This window comes from Lithobates pipiens, unplaced genomic scaffold, assembly GCF_037356315.1.
Source record: "Lithobates pipiens isolate NorthernLeopardFrog02 unplaced genomic scaffold, aLitPip1_a1.2 Scaffold_18, whole genome shotgun sequence".
NCBI lineage: Eukaryota > Metazoa > Chordata > Amphibia > Anura > Ranidae > Lithobates > Lithobates pipiens.
This window is the reverse complement of record NW_027507758.1, coordinates 319,137,742-319,160,752: the sequence shown is the minus strand read 5'-3', so window position 1 is coordinate 319,160,752 and position 23,011 is coordinate 319,137,742. Positions and strand designations below refer to the sequence as shown.

Below are 23,011 nucleotides of genomic sequence, written 5' to 3'. Positions count from 1 at the left end.
CGCTCGAAATTTACGACAACAGATTTTGTTGGCGGAAAATTTGAGAACCAGCTCTCAAATTTTTGTTGTCAGAAATGCCGAAAAAAAATGTCCTATGGAGCCTACACACGGTCGGGATTTCCGACAACAAGCTCCCATCGAACATTTGTTGTCGGAATGTCCGATCGTATGTATGCATTAGCAGATTTAGATGAACTTAACTTAGCTGATTGAAGCTGAACTCCAGCTAACACTTTATAAGCAGTTACAGCAAACTGTTTTGTTTTCCTTCTGGGATAATAAAGATTTTGTATTAATGAATAAAAGCTGACAATTGTTAGCATTTTCGTAGGTGGTAAATGGTTTGTCTCCCTCTAACTCCTACTTTGTCTGGACAGCTTGATCTATTAAAGGATAAGTTCACCTTATGTTACATGTTATATCCATATTCAGGGTGTAACATATAACATGTTAGATGAAGGGCTTACCTGAACAACCCATTAAAATTATTTTGATTGTGGTAGGCCCTTACGCTACACAGTTGTTGGTAAATCCAAAGGAGACAGTACAGTCAGATTGTTTTGTGGCCAGCTGTAGATCTTTTCACTAACTCCAAGGGCCCATTTACATTTCTCTGTTCCCATGCATTTTTTTACCACCTGCACCTTAACCACTTTAGTACCACACTATAGCCAAAAGACAGCTACAGCATGGTACTATAGTTCTGGGAGGGCATCCATAGACGTCCTCCCAGAGCACCTCACCCTGGGCTACTCATCGGGTGCAGGCTCTGTGACCTGTGTTTCCCTCAAACACAGCTGATCACAGTTCGGGGTAAAGGACCAATCACAGCAGCCATTTACCATGTGATCAGTTGTGTCCAATCACAGCTGATCACATGTAAACAGACTTGCTGGTTATCAGCAGTTTTTTCCTCGCACACTGTGTGAGGAAAGCAGTGCTGATAACCGGAAAGGCTGATAATTAGGGCACTATTAATCAGTGCAGCCCCATCAGTGCCAATCAGTGCCAATCATTGCCTATGAATGGGAGCTTATCTGTGATTCATTGTCTATCAGTTCCCACCTAAGCACTGCAGCCTCATCAGTTCCTCAACAGTGCACATTGTGTCATGCGTTATTGTGCTTTACATTAAGGCAGGCTATTCATTTTGAAAGGAACAGGAACCAACCAAAAGAAAGGACATGCAGCATTTTTTTGTTGCAGTGCGCCATAACACATGTAGTGTATGCATCTGAGCTGCATTGCCTTCACTTACAGCATTACAATTACTGCAATGTTCTATTGCACTTAACAAGTGTTGCAGTAATTAACTAGATTGCCAAGTGTCTTTTTTCAACTTGACTTATGCCGCATACACACGACCGGACTTTCCGGCAGACTAGGTCCGACTGTCTTCCCGATGGACTTTCGGCGGAGTACCAACGGACTTTCCGAACGAACGGACTTGGCCACACACACGAACAGACTAAGTCAGTTTGAAAGTCTGTTTGTTTTGAACGTGATGATGTAAGATGGGACTAAAAAAGGAAGTTCAATAGCCAGTAGCCATTAGCTTTGTCGTATTTGGTCTGTCGGACCAGCATACAGATGAACGATTTTCCCAATAGGAATTGAGTCCGTCGGACAGATTTGAAACATGTTCTATTTCTAGGTCCATCAGATTTTTTTAAATGAAAAACGATTGGATTAGCATACACACAATCGGATTGTCAGACGGACTGATTCCGTCTGACCTAGTCTGCCAGAAAGTCCGGTCGTGTGTACGCGGCATTACTCTGTAACATACTAACCCAATGGACCTGATGGCAAAAGTGTGTTTCAACTTCACCAATTTTGTTCTGGGGGAAGGCATATTGTTTCTTTCAGAAACCCAATCTATACAAAAGTTTGGTATGTGTTATATTTGGGTTTAGTTTAGAAATTTTTGGTATACAGATCTTGCTAAAATAAATATTGCCTGTTTTAAACTGATTACATAAAAGCAAAAATGTTGAGAGATTTTTTTTTTTTTTTTTTATTATTAACATGTTATTGTTTTCTTAATTATGTGTACAGGCATTAGGATTACTTCATTGGTTAAATATATCTATACGCTATTGCATCTACAACTGCATGTAAATGAAAGTGAGTGTACAAAATACACTATGTAGTCAGATTTATTAAATATATTAATCTGATTTTCAGGTAGGAGATACCTGTTTACATGTTGCAGCTCGCTACAATCACTTGTCCGTCATCAGGATTCTACTCAGCGCTTTCTGTTCTGTCAATGAGAAGAACCAGGTCAGTTCATAGACCCATCAGTTAACTAATGCCAGTGATCAAAGGAGTCCTCTAAGCAAGGCCCTTGGGCTCAGTTGTAATTGTTTTTTGTTTCATTTCTATGTACAGGAATCTCCCAATACAATGATAATAGCCTCGTTGATAGCAAATTTCTGAAATAAAATTGAATTTTCCTGACAGACTCCATGGCAGCCTACGTGTGGGTTAATCCTGCCCCCTCATACCTCATAGGACCCTTCTCCCATAAATCTTTGTTCCAGGCCAGAGGCCGTGTTCTTTTTTTGTCCTCCTCCTAGGACCAAGATGAAGTTTTACCTTTTATGAAGTTTTTTCGTGATCTAGGCCTCTGGATCTCTCCTTGTCAGTCAGCTCATTGTGGGTTCAAGTCTCTGCAATTTCTGCTTTCATGGGCGTATCTTGGGCTAGATACCCTCTTACTCACCAGTTATTCAGAGGAGCAATAAGGCTCAGACCTCAGGGAAAGCCGAGATTTTCTAAGCGGGATCTTCCCCTTGTCCTGGATTTCTTCTCAGAAAGAGAGATGGAACACACAGATCAGTTCCTTATTAAAGAACTTTCTCTGAAAGTTCCCTTCCTGGTGGCCATAACATCGGCCAAGAGGGTCTTCAAAATCAGCTCTCTGGGATGCAAGGAGCCATTTCTAACCTTTTTCCCTGATCGCGTAGTTTTGATTACTATGCTGGGTTCAAACCCCAAAGTTTAACAAAAAGTGCACTATGTGTATCATCACAGGGTGATACTGTGGATACACAAGTAACAGTGTGCCAATGTCCCGATATTGTTTGGAAAAAATTAGTAGAAACATGGACTTTATAGGCACAAGTATATTGTACATTAGGTAAAAAAAATAAAGTTTTTAATAGGGTAAAGTTAAAACCATTGCATACAAATACATTAAAAAACATATACTTGAGTGATCTCAAGGACTCTCATAACACTTCTAATACATATATATACCACATGTAACAAACACAAAGGTTTGGAGTGTGCAGAATGATATAAATCCAATGGTTGTTTGGATACCAGCAACTGCCGTGTGTGGTCAAGTGAAGATATAGTAGCCTGGCTACTATATCTTCACTTGACCACACACGGCGGTTGCTCGTTCTTTATCATTTACCACAGCTTTTGTCCACAAAGGTGAGTGGCTATTTTAGCCAAACACTCTCCTCTCTACCATTGGACATCGCTAGTTATTGTTACAAGAATTTATATTGACGTCACTTCACTCCATTCCACCATAGTAGATAAGTATCTACCATTGTGTGTCTATCACCTCTTTTTTAGTGGTGATACTTATTAGCCATATATGGTTTGGACTTCATGCCTGTACTTATGTGCAAGTTCCTGAAGAAGCAAATTAATGTGTGTAACATGTAGAGCGATTTTCTGAGCGACCTCCGAACACGACTCAACCTCTCCACGTATCCAAACAACCATTGGATTTATATCATTCTACCCACTCCAAACCTTTGTGTTTGTTACATGTAGTATAGAGGTGTTATTAGAGTCCTTGAGGTCACTCAGTTATATGATTTTTAAAGTGTTTCCATACAATGGTTTTAACTTTATCCTATTGAAAACATTCATTTTTTTACCTAATATATACGTGTGCCTATAAAGTCCATGTTTCTACTCTAATGTCTTCCATCAAACCCCAAAGTATCATCTGTTTTTAACGATAATCAGGAGATTGCACTTCTGACGTTCAGATCAACCAGAAATTCCAGTGTTCATCCCCTAGATGTCAGGAAAGCCCTTGGACAGTTTCTAGAAGCTATAGCTCTGTTTCGTCAGTCCTACCATCTCTTCATTCTTTTTCTCGTAAAAAAGAACGGTTTGCGTGCCTATTCTATATCTATTGCAGCATGGATTATTTAGGCCATTCAGTGGGCCTACAAAGCTAAGGGCTTGACGCTTCCAGAAGCGGTGACTGCTCACTCGACCAAAAGCGTATTTACATCATGAATGGCTTCACGACACATTGCTCCAGAAGAGATTTGCAAAGTGGCCTCGTGGTCTTCAATTAACATGTTCAAGGCGCACTACTGCGTAGAACTGGCTTCTTTGTCTTCTGTTAATTTTGGTTTACATACAGTATCTTATCTGACAAGGTCAATTAAACCTTTTTTCTGTTGTCCAGCACTTTGCCCATCCGGGTGTGTATGGCTAGTTATTTCCCACACGTAGGCTGCCATGGAGTCTGTCAGGAAAGCTGAAAATGTCCTATCAAATACTTACTGTAATTTTCCCTTTCTGATGGACTCCATGTCAGCAGGAGTTCCCTCCCCGTGGCTGGATTAGGCTAAATGATGGAACATGGCCTCTGGCATGGAACAAAGATTTATAGGAGAAGAGTCCTATAAAGTATGAGGGGGGTTAACCCACGCATAGGCTGCCATGGAGTCCTTCAGGAAAGAAAATTATGGTAAGTATTTTATAGGAAATTTTCTGTTTTCTTGTGTAGCTGTAACCAAAATTACTGCTACTAATCTGAGAACAGCTTCACGTTATAATAGATACATTTTGGAAGTTCTGACATCTTTGAATTTAACTTTTTTGAATTGTGTGTTTAGGCTGGTGATACCCCACTCCATGTTGCTGCAGCTCTGAATCATAGGAAAGTTATCAAAGCGCTTTTGGAAGCTGGAGCTGACGCTGCACTTCTTAATAATGTGAGTGTATATTACTAATTATTAATGTCAGTATATATTACTAATTATATATTTGGGAGTAGTGTTATAGACCTAGTGGTACTCCTCTTATGGTACAGAAGAATAATAGGATTACGTGACATGTAGGCCGTGATTACGTGACATGTAGGAAGGTTATACAAAAGAAACTCCAGTTTGAGACAGCAGATCATTGGGCATTGCTTGGGATTAAATGCTCTTTAATTAATAATTAATCATGGCACAGTACAAACTGTGTTATTCTCAGCACTCTGCTTTTATGATCAGACAGATGTAGAAATGCATAATTACTTGAACAGAGGACTTCATCTGAAGTAACGGTGCTGTCAGGATCTAGACGCATTAATGAGCAAGAATTGCAGTAGATCTGCTTCCTCCGCTGACGTACAGTCTGCAGAGTATCCATGCCTCCTTAGAGAATGACATAATTACAATGAAGGTTGAAAGTGTGAGTCATGGTTGCTGGAGAGGAAAACATTGCAGTGGTGTATGCTGGGGAAACAATGTTCCTGTTTTTATTTCAGTTCCTTATTTATAGAATTTTCTATGAATTTTTTATTTACAGGCAGGCCAGATTGCATTGGACACAGCGAGACACCATAATAATTCAGATGTAGCCCTTCTCCTTACTAAAGCTCCACAGGTAAGTACTGTGTAAATATTAGAAGCAGACTCCAGGCAAATATGAAATACACAAGTTAATGCAGCTCTGTAATCATTAATAAATCATAAGTGTATTTTTAAATGCAAACAGGACTTGAATTTGACCTGGTATTGGCTGCTTAGACACATGCTTTTATGTAGAGAAAGCAGAGTGACAGAGAGATGAGCTCATCATTCTGCTGCTTCTCCATTCATTTTCCAATCACAAGTCGGGGCAGGTCCAAGATGCTCTGAGCTTAGATGAAGTGGGTTGAATGGCACTGGCCAACGGACAGAGGACATTTAGTGGCAGAACAAAACACTAATGGAGGAAATCTCTGGCTTGAAGGTGAATTTTGCTGTAAAAGCTGATTTTGTTATTATTCTGCTTTTACCACTTGCCTTCCATACACAGTACATTTACTATGAGTGGGTGGCAGCTGTAAGCACCGCAACGTACTAGGACATCGTGACGCACTGGAACGCCCCCTGGGGCATGCAGTGGGGTGATCCCGTGACTGCTGTATCCAGTGGACCCAACAGATCACAATGCTCAGTACCAAGCTGCTGTTAGCGGCCAGGGTATCATGTGATCACGAAGACCAATCATAGAAATCACATGAATATATTGTAACCAAAACTGTGATTTTTGTTTTTTGTTTACACTGTTATTGCTCATAACAGTGTCACTGTTATAAGTAACTCATGTGAGTAAAACAAGCCTTTGTGCTTTTTGAGAGGTAGGCAAGGCAGTGGAGAGGGAATGGGAGTGTAAAGGTGAGCTGCTGACAGTTATGGATAGGGGCAAATTCGAGCTGCAATCAGGGAGTGCAAAGGTGAGCTGGGATCAGGGAGTGCATAGGTGAGCTGGGATCAGGGAGTGCAGAGGTGAGCTGGGATCAGGGAGCGCAGAGGTGAGCTGGGATCAGGGAGCGCAGAGGTGAGCTGGGATCAGGGAGCGCAGAGGTGAGCTGGGATCAGGGAGCGCAGAGGTGAGCTGGGATCAGGGATCGCAGAGGTGAGCTGGATCAGGAATCGCAGATGTGAGCTGGATCAGGAATCGCAGATGTGAGCTGAGATCAGGGATCGCAGAGGTGAGCTGGGATAAGGGAGAGCAGAGGTGAGCTGGGATCAGGGAGAGCAGAGGGGACCTGCTGACAGGGAGTGGCGAGGTGACCTGCTGACAGGGAGTGGCGAGGTGAGCTGGGATCAGGGAGTGGCGAGGTGAGCTGGGATCAGGGAGTGGCGAGGTGAGCTGGGATCAGGGAGTGGCGAGGTGAGCTGTGGATGGGGGGGTGCAGAGGTGAGCTGTGGATGGGGGGGTGCAGAGGTGAGCTGTGGATGGGGAGGTGCATAGGTGAGTTGTGGATTTGGGGGTGCAGAGGGGAGTTGTGGATGGGGGTGCAGAGGTGAGCTGCGATCAGGCAGTGCAGAGGTGAGTTTTGGATGGAGGTACAGAGATAAGTTGTGGACGGGGTGCAGAGGTGAGCTGCGACAGTTATGGATAGGAAAAGAGGTAAGCTGTAATCGGGGAGTGCAGAGGTGAGCTCTTCTGGATGGGGGGGGTGGTGTGCAGAGCTGACCTGTGACCAGGCAGTGCAGAGGTGCAAAGGTGAGCTGGGATCAGGGAGTGCATAGGTGAGCTGGGATCAGGGAGCGCAGAGGTGAGCTGGGATCAGGGAGCGCAGAGGTGAGCTGGGATCAGGGAGCGCAGAGGTGAGCTGGGATCAGGGAGCGCAGAGGTGAGGTGGGATCAGGGAGCGCAGAGGTGAGCTGGGATCAGGGATCGAAGAGGTGAGCTGGATCAGGAATCACAGATGTGAGCTGGGATCAGGGATCGCAGAGGTGAGCTGGGATCAGGGAGAGCAGAGGTGAGCTGGGATCAGGGAGCGCAGAGGTGAGCTGGAATCAGGGATCGCAGAGGTGAGCTGGATCAGGAATCGCAGATGTGAGCTGGGATAAGGGAGAGCAGAGGTGAGCTGGGATCAGGGAAAGCAGAGGTGAGCTGGGATCAGGGAGCGCAGAGGTGAGCTGCCGACAGGGAGTGGCGAGGTGAGCTGGGATCAGGGAGTGGCGAGGTGAGCTGGGATCAGGGAGTGGCGAGGTGAGCTGGGATCAGGGAGTGGCGAGGTGAGCTGTGGATGGGGGGGTGCAGAGGTGAGCTGTGGATGGGGGGGTGCAGAGGTGAGCTGTGGATGGGGAGGTGCATAGGTGAGTTGTGGATTTGGGGGTGCAGAGGGGAGTTGTGGATGGGGGTGCAGAGGTGAGCTGCGATCAGGCAGTGCAGATGTGAGTTTTGGATGGGGGTACAGAGATAAGTTGTGGACGGGGTGCAGAGGTGAGCTGCGACAGTTATGGATAGGAAAAGAGGTAAGCTGTCATCGGGGAGTGCAGAGGTGAGCTCTTCTGGATGGGGGGGGGGTGGTGTGCAGAGCTGACCTGTGACCAGGCAGTGCAGAGGTGAGCTGCGATCAGGCAGCGAAGAGGTTAGTTGTGGATGGGGGTACAGAGTTAAGTAGTGGACGGGGCTGCAGAGGTGAGCTGCGACAGTTATGGATAGGAAAAGAGGTGAGCTGCCATCAGGGAGGGCAGACATGAGCTCTGGATGGGGGGGTGCAGAGCTGACCTGCGACCAGGCAGCGCAGAGGTGAGCTTTGGATGGGGGGTGCAGAAGGGACTTTTGGATGGGGTTGCAGAGGTGAGCTGCGATCAGGCAGTGCAGAGGTGAGCTGTAGATGGGGTGCAGAGGTGAGTTGTGGAGGGGGGTGCAAAGGTGTGTTACAGGCAGGGGGTGCAAAGATTAGTTGTGGACAGGGGTGCAGAAGTGATTTGTGGACAATGCCCCTTTAGGACCCCTATGACACACAGCACCACATCGCTGTTCACATCCCATCCACCCGCCACTCAATGGGGGCTGAGGGGATGAGTTCCTGTATTCTGTGACAAAAAAAAAAGCTTGGATCTAAACAAACTGTTATTCTCTGTAAATGCATAATATATTCATATGGTTTTAGAAAAGAATGATAAACATTATATAAATATTCCTCTAGGTTTTGCGTTTTAGCCGTGGCAGAAGTTTACGAAAGAAGAGAGAGAAAATGAAGGAGGAGAGAAGAGCCCAGTCAGTACCAAGAGAGGATATAGCAGAAGCAGACAGTAAAGTATGAATTGCACTGTGATCTTGTTTGACATTTTAATGGTCCCGCAAAGCTTTCAGAAAACAAAGATGAACTTGCCAGTATAACTGTAACTATGTATATCGCTGAGCTGTTAATCATTAAAGAAATGAAAGATTTTTTAAAGTCAAAGAATATGTGATTAGCAAGTTGAAATACCAGAACTGGATATTTTCCTTTTATTCCTATATCTGATTCATATTGTGGCTGATGCTTTAAAACTGTAGAGAAAAAAATGAGCACACAACTGAAGTTGTTGCCAGTAGCAACCTACACCTTTCACTTCATGGAAAATTGAAACACTTTTTTGATTTTGATTGGTCACTTTTGGCAAGCACATTTGGCTCGTTTTCCCTTTTCAGGTTTTAATGAATTAACTGTAGTGTTTAAAAGATCCTAATGTATTCACGTACTGTATATATGAGATATTTATATTCTTTCAGGCCAGCATTTCGGCAGCTGACGAGACTCACAGTAGTGAACAAGCCCCGATAAAGCAGGGGGATGGCAAAGATGAACAGCGGCTTTCTGCAGCAGGAAATAAGCAGAGGAAGGGAAAGAGAGCAAAAACTAAAGAAAAGGTATCAAACATGCTCTATATACCATGCACAATTTGAACAAAGATGCAGCCAGCTACACAGGCTTTATACCAAGAAGCCTCAGTTGTGCATATATTAGAAATGTTGTAATGGGCTCTGCATTGCCACATAGTCGTGATACAGAAGTAATTGATTAATCTCATATTTCCTACACTTTAGATCTAACTAGACATGTGCAGTTCGTTTGTTCCTAATTTAAATTCAGCCAAAATCTTCGTTATTCAGAGATTTAGGAAGGTATCCAAATTTCCAAATTACACTGGTAACGAATTTAAATTAATCCAAAATAAGGAAAAAAAGTTTGGCGAAATTTGAATCAAATTTGAATCAAAAACAAATTTGAAATATAAACATATTGCTAACTATTGCTGATTTCCTTCAAAGAATATGGGGGTTATTTACTAAAGCAAAATCCACTTTGCACTGAAAGTGCACTTGGAAGTAAAGTCGTTGTAGATCCGAGGGGGACATGCAAGGAAAATAAAAAACAGCATTTTAGCTTCCACATGATTGGATGATGAAATCAGCAGAGATTCCCCTCATTTCAGATCTACCCCTTAGATTTAGAGCGACTGCACTTCCAAGTGCACTTCCAGTGCAAAGTGGATTTGCTTTTGTAAATAACCCCCCCTATGTGTATCAGTGTTAGAATAATAGCCGTCTCCTGAAATTCAAATTGCAAAAAGAACAGAATAAAACAGAATAGAATGTAAAAAAATAGAAAAGAAAATAAGGGAATATAATTGAAAAGAATAGAAAAAATTTAATACATTTGAATAGAATAAAATAGAAAGAATAGCATTGTCTTCTTAAGTTCAAATTTGTAAATTAAAAGAATAGAGCAGAATAGAATAGAAAAAGAATAGAATAAAACAAAGCAGACTAGAATAGCATATAAAAGAATAGAATAGAATAAATCCCAGACTCTGAGCTATGGAGATCCAAGGGAGTATTTCACCTATCCCACCTAACCCTTAATAGAAAACTGAAAGTATTTGACAGACTGAGGCCAGAGTAAAGATTATCGACCCGCATGTTTTTCAGATATCTACAAATTTGACATGCTTTCAGAACACAATTCCCAACCTGCACCCCTTAATTGGACATCAACCCCTTTATGGAGGTGATACATAGCTCAGACCCCCAAAAACTGATCTCTATTTTTCATAGCATGTTGCTACTTCCCTCCTCTTCCAGGTCAGCTTATGCATTGAAAGCTAGAAGGGAGGAGGATGTAGGGGCAATGGAAGATGAGGAAAGGAGTGATGCCCCTGACACCTGCAAATTAGTATCTCCCAAACTCTCTGACTGACTTACGCAGATCTATATAATTCACCGATCATACCTTACTTATGGGCCATACACACAATAGGATTTTCGGAAAACAAATGTTGGATGTGAGCTTGTTGTCGGAAAGTCCGAACATGTGTATTCTCCATAGAACATTTGTTGTCGGAATTTCCGCCAACAAGTAAGTTCTCAAATTTTCCAACAAGACTTATTGTCGGAAATTACGAGCGTGTGTACACAATTCCGACGCACAAAAGTCCACGCATGCTCGGAATCAAGCAGAAGAGCCACACTGGCTATTGAACTTAATTTTTCTCGGCTCGTTGTACGTCACCGCATTCTTACGTTCGGAATTTCTGACATTTGTGTGACCATGTGTATGCAAGACAAGTTTGAGCCAACATTCTTCGGAACTTCGGAAAAAAAATCCATGTGAAAATCCTAACGTGTGTACATAGCTTTAGAGTGTCTAGCTATAAGCGCGACCAGCCTGCCAACTGCGCTGTGTGCAACCAGGCAACGGGAAAACCAGGCAACGGGACGGGAACGTTTTATCGCTTACTTTGGAGTTACCCCAAGATCCACGGCTTTTGGACACAGATTGTACAGTTCTCCATGACACAATGGGCTCTCACCTTACCTTGCACTCTAAGCCATGTCTTCTGGGGATATACCCAGAACCAAAAATAAATAGATTTACCAAAATATTTCTGAACGAAACACTCTTTGCTGCAAGAAAAGTCAAAGTAAAGCAGTGGATTAGAGCCACTGCACTCGAGTTTAGTGCTTGGTTGTCCGAAGTAAACAATAGTTTATTGTATAAAAATCTCATCTATACACATAGGGGCTGCTTCAGAAACCCTCGGCTGATGGGACCATCTTACTGCTACTCTATACACCATATGTATTGAGGAAATTAAATATAAGATGTATCACACGTAATCTATTTTATTGTTAGTGTTAACATGTGTCTCAGCATGCAACTTATTGTATATGGGATGTCTGATTTAAATACTTGTTGGTAAAATTGTCATCCACACCTGACATTTCCTTTGAAAAATTATTATATATATATATATATATATATATATATATATATATATATATATATATATATATATATATATATATATATATATATATATATATATATATATATATATATTTGTGGTTTTTTTTTGTGTTCTAATAAAAACCTGTTTGAATTAAAAAAAATATTTCTGCCAAATACTTACTGACAGGATGCTCAACCTTTGGCACATTTTTCTAGTCCATTACTTTCAGGATATAAATAGTAATTGTGTATTACAATTTGTTAAAATATATCATGTTTAGTTTTTTTTTGTTTATTTTTTTGTTTTCATCTTTTTCATTTGTGAATGTAGATCCTCTTTTTCTTCTCTTATCAGGGTTTCAAAAATTTGATTGTTTATTTAACCACTTTGCGTCCGAAACAATTTTACATTTTTATTTAATTATTTATTTCTTTATCAAAAAAGGTAACACATACCTTTTTCGAAGTGTATACCAAACAAGGATGTACAGAGCCATTACGTTTTTCATAGATAATGGGTTCAATCAGTGACAAAGTGAACTATCTGAGAATAAAATATAATAAAATACCAATGAGTGATCTAAATGGGGGGTAAGCACAAGATAGAGAGAGAAAAGGAAAGAGGTATGGAATAAAATGGTCAGGGGAATAGGACAAACCATTTACCTGAAGATAAGGGTGGGAGGCATTACAACATCAAACCCCTTGAATAGCAGGTCGGCTAAGGAGCAGAGTCAAGTATCCTCAAACATGAGGACTTTACCTTTCTCTAAATATGTAAAGTCTAGTGAGTAAAACCAGGTGTTCTTGAGGGGTTTCATGTTTATTTTGGGTGGAGAGAATAAGGTCCTCCATACTACAAACAGGATCAACTTTATTTAACTGAAATGAGACTCTAGGATGATTTTGTATCTCCATTTTAGGGGAATGCATAATTTAACAGAATTCAAGAGATGGCAGAGGATAGATTTTGTAGATTTTTGGGAATTGAGGAGAGAGGCAGTAGATAGAAGGCTGCGTGCAGAAGGTTTTTTACCCAATTTCATAGAACGCATTAAGGTAAAAAAAAAAAAACTCTGCCTTTAGAACTACTTTAATTGGAAGGCTTTGATGGAACCCACCGCGATGGGTAAAGATTGGGCTCTCAGTTTATAAGGCTGCCCTGCGCCTAGAGGTGAACCCCCCTTATTTACTTATTGTGGGGTGCCCCAGTGATTGTAACAATCAGTCATGCTAGCTAGAGGCTGAACACCTGTGTGCGGTGACCACAGGGGGGGGGGGGTTTGGGCTAGCTGTGGGTGTTTGCAAAGAGTACCTTTTTTTCTGATGTCTTGGCTGTTTTTTCTTTTGGATGGTCCACGCAAGAGGGTGTGCCATTGCGCATCTTGGTTCACCATGGCACACATGCGTTTGCCAAAGTGCATGCAAGTGTTTGCGGCTGTTTGGTGACCATGGCGCACGCCGCTTCACCACAGGCATTGTGCTCACATGCAGCCACGCATGCGCCATAGCCTAATCCGCGCTTGAGCTTTAGCCTTCTCTTCCCTGACAGCACAGGAATTTGTGTGTTTACACACACAAATCCCTGTGTTGGCACTCATGCACACAATCGCACGTGGCTGGCAGCAATCAGGCCCCCGACCATGTGTATCGGGTCCACCGCTGTGCAGTGGGTGCACTTTACGCACCCGCCATAATATCCTTACCGGTAATCCTCTTCAGGTCCTGGATGAATTAAGTAATCGCCTCACTAATGTTTATTCTGCTCCCAACCAGTCTTCCACCCAGGGCCTAGACATTTTCTGAACGGCTTGTCTTTACCTTCCCTATCTGAAACTCACATATCCCTAATGGACCGAGATACAGGTCTCTGACGTCTTACAGTGCATCAAAGATCTGAAGGTGGACAAGAGGCCAGGCCCGGGTGACTTTACGGCACTGTACTACAGGAAATTGGCAGATGTCATTGCCCCGTATTTAACGGCTATGCTTAATTCTCTTAAAGATGGTCAATCCTTTACATCAAATCTGCTGACCACCAATATTGTAATGATCCCCAAATTGGACTGGGATCACTCTTCTTGGGCCAATGTCAGGCCAATCTCATTAATTAATATAGATATGGAAATATTGATTTTGGCCAAATGTTTGAATTCTTTTCTCCCACGCTTGATGAAGAAGGACCAGGTTGGGTTTGTCCCACAAAGACAGGCAGGTGACGCTATTAGCTCATAGTAGGTCCTTAGAGACAATGTTCTTATCTCTTGATGTCACAAAGGCCTTTGACACCTTGTCATGACCTTACTTATTGCAGGTGCTTCACCATTAAGGCTTTAGCACCTCCTTCTGAGTTGGGTATCAGCAATCTATGACTCCCCCCAGGCTAAAGTCAAATACTATGGCTTTGAATCGCCTATTTTCCCCATTAACAGAGGAACTGAAAAGGGTGACCACTCTCTTCACTTCTATTTATCCTGGCACTGGAACCCTTGGTGGAGGCAATTCAAACCCATCCAGACATAACAGGGGTAGAAGTAGCGGGTACCACGCACAAAATATCGTTGTTCGCGGACGATATCCTGCTGTCCATAACTTAACCTAGAATCGCCCTCCCTAGCCTTTCTTTCATTCTTGGGCCTATCCGTCAACCCTGCCAAATCTAAAGCTATGTCGATCAACCTTCCACACTCAGAGCTGGCATCCCTACAAACTGCATTCTGCTGTCAGTGGTTGCCTTCTTTGCCCTATCTGGGGATTAGGCTTAAGCATCGTACACATGATTGGATTTTCATCCGGGAATTGTGTGACGACTAACTGTTTGCCTAAAATCCGACCATTAGTACGCTCCATCAGACAATTGTCCAACTTTCCGCTAACAAATGTTGGATGACAGGCTAGTAAAGTTTCAGCAGACAACAGTCTGTTATCAGATTTTCCTATCGTCTGTACACAAGTCCATCACACAAAAGTTTAAAGTACAAACACGCATGCTCAGAATCAATGCTCACCAAACACATTAGCAGAAGGTGCCCAAAGGATGGCGCTCAAGAGCTGAAATTCCTCTTAGTACGTCTAGATTTGTTCCAGTGCTCCTTTCACTCTAGTATGTCTCTGCACCCCCACCCTGCGGACTCCCAACCCCCCTCACCCTCTTTATTCATTTTCTTTTTCTGTTCTACACTCCTACTTTACCACTTCTCCTCTCCTTCTTCCTAGCTTTTTCTTCATATTCTTCTGGCCCACCATGCTCAACCCTGGATGGGATGGTTACATGGTAAAAAAAAACATTATTTTTTGACATTTAGATATACTATTTCTTAAGAAAATATAGGTTCTGTTTATATGTCCTGATAATCGATTCACTTATGACTCTGTAAGACTGCTATTACTTAAACCTGGTGCAGGGTCCTTTTATATCCCAAGGTTTCATAAGGCGATAACTCCTTACCAGTTATACATAATAGCCCTTGGACTTTCAAGGTCCAAATCTCTGCAACTTAGATTATCTTCTTTTGAAGTTTTCTTTATTTTTTCCATCAATGCTACTGTATTGTTATGTTGAACTGAACTTTAATAAAAATCCTTTGCAGAAAGGACATAGAAAGTACATAGAAAGCTCTCCACCATGCTTTTCAGAGGCCTTAACAGGAACAGGAAGTTCCTGTGTTGCATCAGATTAGGCGACCCGTCATATTTTGTAACGCAAGCGACGTTGTCTCACTTCCATATTGGTACATCCCTCACTCGCCCCCACACTAAGCCTACAGTCTGAAGTTGCCAAGCGGACATCTTTTTACACCCACCGAAATCTTGCATTTCATACTTATTTTTACCACTAAACTGAGCTTATATCATGAAAAACATTATTTAGAAGTCCATGACACTGTTTTGATGTTGAATTTTAAAAGCAGCGGTCTTCTGTCAGATTAGCAAACATGAGCTTCTAAAATTCAACATCAAAACAGTGTCACAGACTTCTAAATACTGTTTAGTGGTAAAAATAAGTGTGAAATGCCAAAATTTCGGTGGGTGTAAAAAGATGTCCACTTGGCGACTTCAGACTGTATGTTTTACATGTAAGTGAAGGGAGATGCATATATATATATATTATTCTATATATATATATATATATATATATATATATATTCTCTATATATTCTCTATATATTTATATAATAATTGTGAGTGCTTGAGTGATAGTTATCATCTGTGTGTATATATATTTATATATATATATATATATATATATATATATATATATATATATATATATATATAAAGATATATACAGTATCTGACAAAAGTGAGTACACCCCTCACATTTTTGTAAATATTGTATTATATCTTTTCATATGACAACACTAAAGAAATTACACTTTACTACAATGTAAAGTAGTGAGTGTACAGCTTGTAAAAACAGTGTAAATGTGCTGCTCCCTCAAAATAATTCAGCACACAGCCATTAATGTCTAAATCGCTGGCAACAAAAGTGAGTACACCCTTAAGTGAAAACGTCCAATTTGGGCCCAAAGTGTCAATATTTTGTGTGGCCACCATTATTTTCCAGCACTGCCTTAACCCTCTTGGGTATGGAGTTCCCCAGAGCTTCACAGGTTGCCACTGGAGTCCTCTTCCACTCTTCCATGATGACATCACGGAGTTGGTGGATGTTAGAAACCTTGCGCTCCTCCACCTTTCCTTTGAGGATATCCCACAGATGCTCAATATGGTTTGGTCTGGAGACATGCTTAGCCATTCCATCACCTTTACCCTCAGCTTCTTTAGAAAGGCAGTGGTTCTCTTGGAGGTGTGTTTAGAGTCGTTATCATGTTGGAATACTGCCTTGTGGCCCAGTCTCCGAAGGGAGGGGATCATGCTCTGCTTCAGTATGTCACAGTTCATGTTAGCATTCATGATTCCCTCAATGAACTGTAGCTCCCCAGTGCCAGCAGCACTCGTGCAGCTCCAGACCATGACACTTCCACCACCATTCTTGACTGTAAGCAAGACACACTTGTCTTTGTACTTCTCACCTTGTTGCCGCCACACACTCTTGACACCATCTGAACCAAATAAGTTAATATTGGTCTCAACAGACCATAGGATATGGTTCCAGTAATCCATGTCATTCGTCTGCTTGTCTTCAGCATTTGATGCAGTGTGCAGCGTATGGCCTGAGCACTGACAGGCCAACCCCCCACCCCTTCAACCTCTGCAGCAATGCTGGCAGCACTCATACATCTATTTCCCAAAGACAACCTCTGGATATGACGCTGAGCATGTGCACTGAACTTCTTTGGTCGACCATGGGGAGGCCTGTTCTGAGTAGAACCTGCCCTGTTAAACCGCTGTATGGTCTTGGCCACCATGCTGCAGCTCAGTTTCAGGATCTTGGCAGTCTTCTTATAGCCCAGGCCATCTTTACATAGAGCAACAATAATTTTTTCAGATCCTCCAAGTTTTTTGCCATGAGGTGTCATGTTGAACTTTCAGTGACCAGTATGAGGGAGTGAGAGCGATAACACCAAATTGAACACATCTGCTCCCCATTCACACCTGAGACCTTGTAACACTAATGAGTCACATGACACCAGGAAGGGAAAATGGCTAATTGGGCCCAATTTGAACATTTTCACTTAGGGGTGTACTCACTTGTGTTGCCCGCGGTTTAGACATTAATGGCTGTGTGTTGAGTTATTTTGAGGGAACAGCAAATTTACACTGTTATACAAGCTGTACACTCATTACTTTACATTGTAGTAAAGTGTAATTTCTTTAGTGTTGTCACATGAAAAGATATAATAAAATATTTACAAAAATATGAGGGGTGTACTCACTTTTGTGAGATACTGTATGTATTTGTGTGTATAAATATATATATATATATATATGCAGTGCAGCTTCAGGAGGGGCAGGGATATAACAGCTAATATCCCCATTCCTCTTAATTGGCTACTGAAATTCTCTCTACCACATTACCCTTTGGCAGGTACAATGGACTGGACTTGGCAAAAAAAAAAATATATATATATATACTGTATATAAAAGTTTAAACACAGGCACCCTTTTATGGAGTGCACCTATAGACAGATGCATACTGTGTCAAGTCTGATGCTGTTTTGCATATATCAGCCAGAATTATATCCGTCTGTTTATAGTCAAGCTTAACATGGGCCCATCAGCCCACTTTGAGCAGTTGGAATAAAGTAAAAGTGTAGTGGATATTGGGCTGAAGAAGCAGCTGCTGTGGGCCCCTGGATATACTTGGGCCATGGGCAGACCAGCCTTGTGTGTGAAGAGCTAATAATTAGTTAGCTGGGAGCATGGAACAATATAAGTTTAAGGGAAAAAATGAGGAACAATTTTATTTAAGCATTGGTGCTCAAACCCAAACGAAACCATCTAGCCAGGGCAGTGAATGCAAAATATAACTAGTACAGGGAGCATATTTGTGGAAGCAAAAAAAAAAAAAAAAAGCTTTAAAGCATAAACATTACAAATGCGCATACAAACACAAAAAAGCAACGTTTCAGGTCACACGGATCCTTCCTCAGGCTGGGAGCATATGTATGAAACTTGATATTCCATGTGGGATCTGTGGTCATGAGGATAAAGATGGATTCAGCAATAAGTGGACGAGGCTATAAATGATATATGACTGATGCGAGTGTTCAAGTTCCCAAATTAATTATACGGCGCGGGAGAGTCAGGTAAGCCACATTATTGGAGGGTGTAGTAATGAAAGATTTAATGACCATATAATTGTGTATTCAAATATTGACTCTACTTTCTTAATTAAAAAAACAGAACTGCTGAGCATGAACATCTTGTTGGACTAGTAGATGATGCTACCAATGAATCATCAGGTCAAAAGCAAATGCCCATCTACAACAAAGGTAAAATATGTTTTCTTTGTCAATACCAAATAATACGTATAATCCTACTACAAAAAAACATTATTATACCTGCTGAATGAGAATGACGGTGAATAGAGCTCTCTATTTGTGCATGTTTGGATATAAACTTAAGGGTCTTTTCTATATTGTTCATAGTAAGAATTAAAGAAATCTCATTGGAAATATCTGTGGAAACCAGGGCCGGATTCCCCACAAGGTCACCAAGGCCATGGCTTTGGGGTAGCAGGGAGCAGAGGGGCGACACAGCTTGTCAGTCTATTAAATAGATTCCACCAAATCTCCATCACCTCTGCAATTATTAGAGATCCAAATTCCGCAGGTACAGCACTGTTAGCGAGAGGGACAGTGTTGCCCCTTCACTCCCTGCTCTAATACTGCATGAAAACATCAGCCAACAGTGCCACCTCCCACTCAACGCTTCAACACTACAAAGAAACAGCCGCTCTAACTCTGCTCGTAAACATCAGCTGACTTCCATCCCTACACTCCCCGCTTCAGCACTGCAAGGAAACATCAGCTGACAGTGCCCCCCTCCTCTTTCCACTCCAATGCTGCATGGAGACATCAGCATCCTCAAAGCCCCCAATCACCATGGAGGTAATAGAGATTCAGTGGGATACACCCAAAAGACCAAAGCTGTCAGTAAGCAAGTGGCTGCCAATCAAATACATCCATGACTATCACCTGCAGTGATTAAAGGCCTCAACGCTGCCTACAAAAGATGCTGATGCCTCCATGCAGCGCCAAATCAAGGAGCAGAGAGGTGGCACCTCTGGACAACATTTCCCCCATGACAGCACCAAGATCCTAACTATTGCACATTTGGTGGGTAGGGGGAGTGCTGAGGAATCTGGCCTTGGGGCAGCAGACAAATTAAATACGGCCCTGGTGGAAACCTTGCTGTATCCTATATAGACGACTACTGACAGTTAAAATGCAAGTTAATTAATGAACTTGTGGCAAGTTTTAAAGGAAAATGCATTTCTTTTAAACATGATTGTACCAATATGGAGCAAGTCTTTATTCTGCGAGTTTTTTCATTCAAATCTTTATAATGTTTTTAAATGTTTTCACCGTGGCAAGTCATTATTAATAATGGGAAACTGTATTGCCTTTTTTACCTACCAAGGCACTCAGATCTTTACATTTAGGCCGACAGGCCCTCCCAAAGCAAAGTTAGATATTACAAACATTTTGCATCATTTCTCATATCAGTTTTTAAAGAAGTGATATTCAGCTAGTATCAGTATTTGTGGATTTTGTTAATGCTATTTGTATGCTCTTAAATACACTTAAATTTCACTGTGGTTTGTTTTATAGAAAGGAGTGACAGTGTTGGCAGTTCTGCTATAGTTAAAGATGATGACCATCAAGAGGTAGAAGCAGTGAATGGCAGCAACATGGCTGGAGTCCATCTTCATGCAGATAATGCACTCTGTGATGAAGAGCAAGATTGAACTACAGCGGAGGACACTGATGTTAATAATAGTGCAACGACTGTCAGCAAAAACAATAATACCTGCATATTTGCTTTATGCATGACAACAGAAAATGCAAATGAGGACAGTACTGTCAACCAGAATGATCACGTGATGCAAGAGAAAGGTGCACTTAATGTAAACTCCTCAGCAGAAACATGGCTTAACATTTTCTACTGTTGAAGACATAGAAACACTGATAAATACATTAAATGGAAGAAACATTGTCCCTGCTTTCAAGTTCCTGTTAAAAAAAGTCTTTAAAAAAACAAGACATTGAAACACACTATTTCTGTGCCGACTGCTTTACCTACATTGGTAAAACTGATTCAGACATGTGCAGCTGCAGTTATTGTGGTTCCATGTACAGCTGCAATTATAACAAACTAAATGAAGTCTATTTTATGTACACGCCAATTAAGACACACTTTCAGACCATGTTAGAGAACACTGATTTGTACGATAATATCTGTGCAAGCTGTGAACCCAATAGCAATGGTTTCATAAAGGACATAACAGACGGTAAATACCGCTCTATTACAGAAAACATCCAAGGTAGTTTTCTAACACTTTCATTCAACCGTGATGGTGTCCCAGTTTTCAAGTCATTTAAGTCCAGTATGTGACCTACTTTGTGTGTCATTAATGAAGTACCCCTGTCAGTCCATAAAACTAATGTTTTAATGGCTTCGTTGTGGTTTGGTCGGTCTGATAAGCCACCAATGAGTGTTATCCTCACAGCATTTGTCAATGAAATAAAAGCCTTATCAAGATATGTATTTCATTGGAAATATAATGGTGCAACCGTGTTAATGAAGGTGTTTGCACTATTGTTCACATCTGATGCCGTAAGTACTGTGGATTTAGCCAGTGCACAACAAATGTTGGAAAAGTTTGTTTCTGATGTGGAAACACTCTTTGGCAGCTGTCATTAAATGACAGTCGAACACGGACCGGCGACTCTCCTGTCCAGACCATCAGGCTGCCAGTGTACAGTGCCACATCCATTCTCCACAGTCATTGGTTGCTGGGACCGTGAACATCCTTGCAACCAATGACGTCGCGTGTGTACCCCGGCTGTTTACTCTTTTGCGGCTCCCGGCCGGGCCGCGAGGTGAGACGTGATGTCCCTTGCGAGTCCCCGCCCCCTACTGCTCATCTCGTGTCGCGACTTCCTGCTCTCACTCAGCTGGCTAGGAGGTACGATGTTATATGCGTGTCCTGCACCCTTCAGCAGGACTCCCGGGGCAGCTCTCACCCCCTGCAGGTTGTTACCTCTGCTGGCTCCCGCTCCCTGCCTGCCTCAAGGTATGTGGGGTGTTTACAGGGGCACAATGATAGGCACATTTTCTCTTAAGGGGCACACTGGTGGGCATATTTAATGTAAGGTTTTCTCTGATAGGCACAACAATATGTGCCCATAAGAGTGCCTCTTAACATAAAATATGCCCATCAGAGTGCCTCTTAACATAAAATATGCCCATCACATTGAACATTAACATAAAATAAGGGGTACTCTAATGGGCATATTTTATGTTAAGGGGCACTCTGATGGGCACATTTTCTGTTAAGGGGTATGCTGATGGGCACATTTTATGTTACGGGGCACTCTGATGGGCATGTGTTATGTTAAGGGGCACCCTGATGGGGACATTTTGTTGTGCCCATCAACGTGCCCTTTAACATAAAATGTGTCCTCCAGAGTGCCCCTTAACATAAAATGTGCCCATCAGCATGCTGCTTATTTTATGTTAATGTTCACTCTGATGGGCACATTTTATGTCAAGGGGCATGCTGATGGGCACATTTTATGTCAAGGGGCATGAGGAAGGGCACAACAAAATGTGCCCATCAGCACATAAATGTAACCATCAGAGTGCCCCTTAACATAAAATAAGGGGCATGCTGTTGGGCAAATTTTATGTTAAAGGGACACGCTGATAGGCACATATGTTAGTGGGGGTACACCGATGGGAACATATTATGTAAGGGGGCACTCTGATTGGGACACCTGATGTGATGGGGACACCTGATGTAGGGGGCACTCTGATAGGAACACCTGATGTAAAGTGGCACTGTGATGGGGACACCTGATGTAAGATGGCACTTTGATGGGGACATCTCATGTAAAGGGGCACTCTGATAGGAACACGTTATTTAAGGGGCACTCTGATGGGGACACCTGATGTAAAGGGGCAGTCTGATGGGCACACCTAATGTAAAGGAGCACACCTGATATGATGGGGACATCTGATGTAAAGGGGCACTCTGGTGACGGCACTTAATGTAAAGGGGCACACTGATGGGAAACACCAGATGTAAGGGGGCCTTCTGATGAAGAAACCTGATGTAAAGGGGCACTTTGACAGGAATACCTGATGTAAGGGGGCACTCTGACAGGGACACCTGATATAAGGGAGTACTCTGATGGTGGCAATTGATTTATGGGGGTAGTCTGATGGGGACACTGTGGTAGGGGCACTTGATGTAAGAGGGATGTAAGAGGGAACATTATTGGGGACATTTACAGAGTATTACCAGGGTGTGTGGAGCAGTGGTCCTCAACCCTCTAGTGCCGTGTCCCCTTGATAAAATTTCCCAAGTTGTGGGGACCCCTAATAGTAAAATTATTTTTGTAGCGTGGGTTGTCAGCACCCAAGGCAAGACTAGTAATTTGCACCCCTAACCCACGGACATTTAGAGCTCCCTGGGTCCTTTCCACTTGTACAGTATTGAAATCCCTTATGGTACATTTTAGGATGTACCACTTTCTTTTTGTTCTCCTTTCTTTCCCTTTTATCTCTCTCTATCCTAGTTTGTTGTTTCCCCATCCCTCTCTCTAGCCGTGTTTCTTC

General features: G+C 42.2%; 1 protein-coding gene across 7 annotated transcripts in view; it reads left to right on the top strand.

The window, feature by feature from the left end:
- Positions 1-23,011, top strand: part of ANKRD6 (ankyrin repeat domain 6) — a 322,801-nt gene that overhangs the window by 248,464 nt on the left and 51,326 nt on the right. For all 7 annotated transcript variants that reach the window (XM_077487254.1, XM_077487250.1, XM_077487252.1 and 4 more), the window contains 5 exons: positions 2,188-2,286; positions 4,884-4,982; positions 5,566-5,643; positions 8,693-8,803; positions 9,262-9,399. In XM_077487254.1, coding sequence (XP_077343380.1) covers positions 2,188-2,286; positions 4,884-4,982; positions 5,566-5,643; positions 8,693-8,803; positions 9,262-9,399 — 525 coding nt within the window. The remainder of the gene's footprint in view (positions 1-2,187; positions 2,287-4,883; positions 4,983-5,565; positions 5,644-8,692; positions 8,804-9,261; positions 9,400-23,011) is intronic.